General features: G+C 47.1%; 1 protein-coding gene across 1 annotated transcript; it reads right to left on the reverse strand.

The window, feature by feature from the left end:
- Positions 1-1174: 1174 nt before the first annotated feature.
- LOC309566998 (E3 ubiquitin/ISG15 ligase TRIM25-like) lies at positions 1175-2488 on the reverse strand (the record flags this gene model as incomplete). Its single annotated transcript, XM_082272316.1, has 1 exon — positions 1175-2488. One exon carries the CDS (start codon positions 2486-2488, stop codon positions 1175-1177), a length of 1314 nt encoding a protein of 437 aa, XP_082128442.1.
- Positions 2489-3926: the final 1438 nt, after the last annotated feature.

Raw genomic sequence — 3926 nt, forward strand, 5'->3', positions numbered from 1 at the left:
GTATCAGTGGGAGGAATAGTGCCCTATCATTGGTTTCAGTGGGAAGATTAGTGCCCCTTCATTGGTGTCAGTGGGAGGAATAGTACACCTTAGTTGGCATCAATGGGAGGATTAGTGCCCCATTGTTGGTGTTAGTCGGAAGAATAGTGTCCCATCCTAGGTGTCAGTGAAATGAATAGCTCCCCTTCGCTGCTGTCAGGGGGTGAAATAGTGTCCCATTGTTGGTGTCAGTGGAAGGAATAGTGTCCGATCATTGATGCCAGTGGAAGGAATAGTGTCCCATCATTGATGCCAGTGGAAGAAATTGTGCCCCTTCATTGGTATCAGTGGAAGGAATTGTGCCCCATTATTGGTGTCAGTGGAAGGAATAATGCCCCATCATTGGTGTCAGTGGGAGGAATAGTGCCCCATCATTGGTATCAGTGGAAGGAATAATGCCCCATCATTGGTGTCAGTGGAAGGAATAGTGCCCCATCATTGGTATCAGTGGAAGGAATTGTGCCCCACCATTGGTATCAGTGGAAGGAATTGTGCCCCATCATTGATGTCAGTGGAAGGAATTATGCCCCATCATTGACGTCAGTGGAAGGAATTGTGCCCCATCATTGGTGTCAGTGGAAGGAATTGTGCCCCGTCATTGGTGTCAGTGGAAGGAATTGTGCCCCATAATTGATATCAGTGGAAGGAATTGTGCCCCATCATTGGTATCAGTGGAAGGAATTGTGCCCCATCATTGGTGTCAGTGGGAGGAATAGTGCCCCATCATTGGTATCAGTGGAAGGAATAGTGCCCCATCATTGGCGTCAGTGGAAGGAATTGTGCCCCATCATTGGCGTCAGTGGAATGAATTGTGCCCCATCATTGGCGTCAGTGGAAGGAATTGTGCCCGATCATTGGTGTCAGTGGAAGGAATTGTTCCCCATCATTGGTGTCAGTGGAAAAAATTGTGCCCCATCATTGGTGTCAGTGGGAGGAATAGTGCCCCATTATTTGTGTCAATGGGAGAAATTTTGGAAGTGGGAGGAATAGTGCCCCATTATTGGTGTCAGTGGGAGAAATTTTGCCAGTGGGAGGAATAGTGTCTTGAATCAGTGGGAGGAAAAATGCCCCAAGGGCTGGATCTAGGCAAGCAAAGTGCCGCATCTGGCAGTTTTAAGACCACAGGTCTAGAATCCTAGCTCACAATCTTCAAAGAGCTAGTCCACACCCCAAAAGCAGCATGGAGAGGCTCCGTGAAGGTTGCAGAAAAGGTGTGTAAGAGACTAACAGGGTCACTCAGCTCATAAAAGGACAGTTGCCCAGCTTCATAATCTAAATAAACCCCTATTTTCTCTGCCATAGCAGACTTACGGTATAAATTGAAGAGCTTTTTATTGTGCATCACCGTATAAAGCTTATTACACCCTCCCAAGCACCAAGACTTGCTATTGTCACCAATATATGATTGTTCTCCTTTGCGGTCTATACTGGCATAACAAACCCCAAACCTCCAATTCCCAGCATCGCTGGTCTCCACTTCCCAGTAATGTCGTCCAGCAGAAAAACACTCAACACTCATAACTTGGCTATACTGGAATCTCCCAGGGATTTTCGGACGTTGGATCTTTTTTTCAGATGATTTTGCCATTTTCAAGTCACCGGATATGTCGATAAATTCACCTGCGGAATTAATATCCATTAGTAAAGTCTCTTGGGCACAGAGCTCCCTTTTGATATGAGCCATAGTATTAGATAATCCTTTGTACACAGTGACGAAGATCAGTCCTTTATCGAGGTCCCCAGCACTCTGGACGTTCTCCACCTGCCTTGGGATGGTGGCGTTGGTGTCCACATCTGGCACGGTGTATGTTTTACTTTCCTGCAAGACGAATATTGGGTCAGTAGAACGGCGGAGCTCCTCAATGAGGCTCATCTTCTCGGACAGCTTGTCCTTCATCACCCCCAGCGTCTGGATCAGATCAGAGACCGGTTGGATCACCTTCTCTTGATGCCTGGAGATTTCACTTTGAGTTTCCTTCTCCAGAAGGTCCAGTTGCTGCCTGGTATGGTCAAATAAGGCGCTCAAGTTTTCAGAGAAACCATTAATTTTGCCTTCCAAGCCTCTCCGGTATTCTTCCAATTTCTGTATCTCTTTAATTCTCTCACCTTTGTTAAAAGACAAGCTTTCAAAAACCTTCCAAAGGTCTTCCTTGACCTTCTCCGATGCCTCAGCCAAGGTTTGCAGCTGGTGACTCTGGAGCTCATGAGTTGGACAGCAGCGTATGCATACGCAGAGGGCGTCTTCTGTACAGTAGAACATGAAGCTCTGATTGTGAGTGGAGCATTTTCTATTCTCCAGAGAGCTAGCGGGGTCAATGAGGACATGTCCCTGGGAGGTGCTGTGGACTTTTAGGTGGTCCTCACACAGTGAAGCTTCACAACGCAGACATGTTTTAGCAGCCGGGACCGAAGGGTCGCAGTAGGTGCAGGCAATCACCGGCATCGCCATCCTTGTGAATGAGACCAGGAAGAAGAAAGCAAGGTGAAAAAGAATCTCCGACACACAACCAGATAGACCAGTTTTATCTCAATCATCTGAAACGTTGACAGAACTGAAGGATTCCATCTTAAATGTTGCACTGGTTAACCCTCTGTGTTCTGCTACGTTCCTGAAATACCAAGTACTTCAGGCATACAAAAACAAAAAATTCTGATTACCTATTTGACATTCAGAGTCGGTTCACACTGAGGCGACACGACTCTGTACTACTTCGGTGGCGACTTGTGCATTGCCATGCACCACGACTTCGGAGCGACTTGCAGGGACTTCACATAATGGAAGTCTACGCAAGTCGCTCCGAGGTCGCCCCAAAGTAGTACAGGACCCTTTTTCTAAGTCGGAGCGACTTGTGTCGCTCCTATTAGAACGGGTCCTGTAGCGGTCAATGGACCGCGAGGGAGCCACGACTTGTCAGCCTGACAAGTCGCGCTAGTGTGGACCGGCACATAATCAACCAAACCGGAAATGAAAAAAAAAACAAAAAAACATGCATTTGCTATGGAAATGTATAATTATAGTGTGACTGTGGTGGGGGCAATAATACAACGATAAAACCGACTAGTTTTCCAGTGTTCTCTGTACAGCACTGCGGTGTATGTCAGAGCTATATAAATGTATAATATTAGTGTGTGACTATGGTGGGACATTGGAGTGTAAGCTCCTTTGGCACAAAGACTGATGTGATTGGCTTGGTGTTCTTTGTACAACACTGTGGTATATGTCAGAGCTATATAAATGTATATTAAAGCGGAGTTCCACCCTAAAATTAAACTTACCTCCATATTCTCGCTCCGGGTCACCTGAAAAACAAATGGATAATCGCAATTTTTTTTTTTTTTTACTTACCTGGTTTAGAAGAAAATATACTTACCTTACTTCCTCTTCCTCCCCTCGGCGGCCACGGCGATTCGTCACTTCCTGGCTTTGCAATGATTCCTGGGAGCTGAACGTCATCGCTCCCAGGAATCAATGCGCCTGCACCGGCCCCGACGTCAGTTCCGGTGCGGGTGCCGTCATACCTTGCTAAACAGCTTCTGGGCATGCCCAGAAGCTGTGCAGGGATGACGTTGCGGCACCGGAAGTGACGGCGGGGCCGGTGCAGTGCATCGTGGGACCGAAGAAGAAGGAAGAGGACACAGAAGAGGATCGCGCTGGCTTCAAGCTGCCCACACCTGAGATGGCAGCGCTGGACAATACATTTTCAAGGTAAGTATTTCTTCTTGCAGGTAAGTGCGAACCGGGACAGATCAGAGGCTAGCCATTGTGGAATGTACTAGCCCTGACTGTCCCAGGGGTATTTTTATTAAAAAAAAAAATGTCCCAGGGTGGAACTCCGCTTTAATAATATTATTGTGTGACTGCCAGCGAAAGCAACCCCATCAAGTGG

Source organism: Pelophylax lessonae (genome assembly GCF_965119305.1).
Source record: "Pelophylax lessonae genome assembly, chromosome: 11".
NCBI classification, from domain to species: domain Eukaryota; kingdom Metazoa; phylum Chordata; class Amphibia; order Anura; family Ranidae; genus Pelophylax; species Pelophylax lessonae.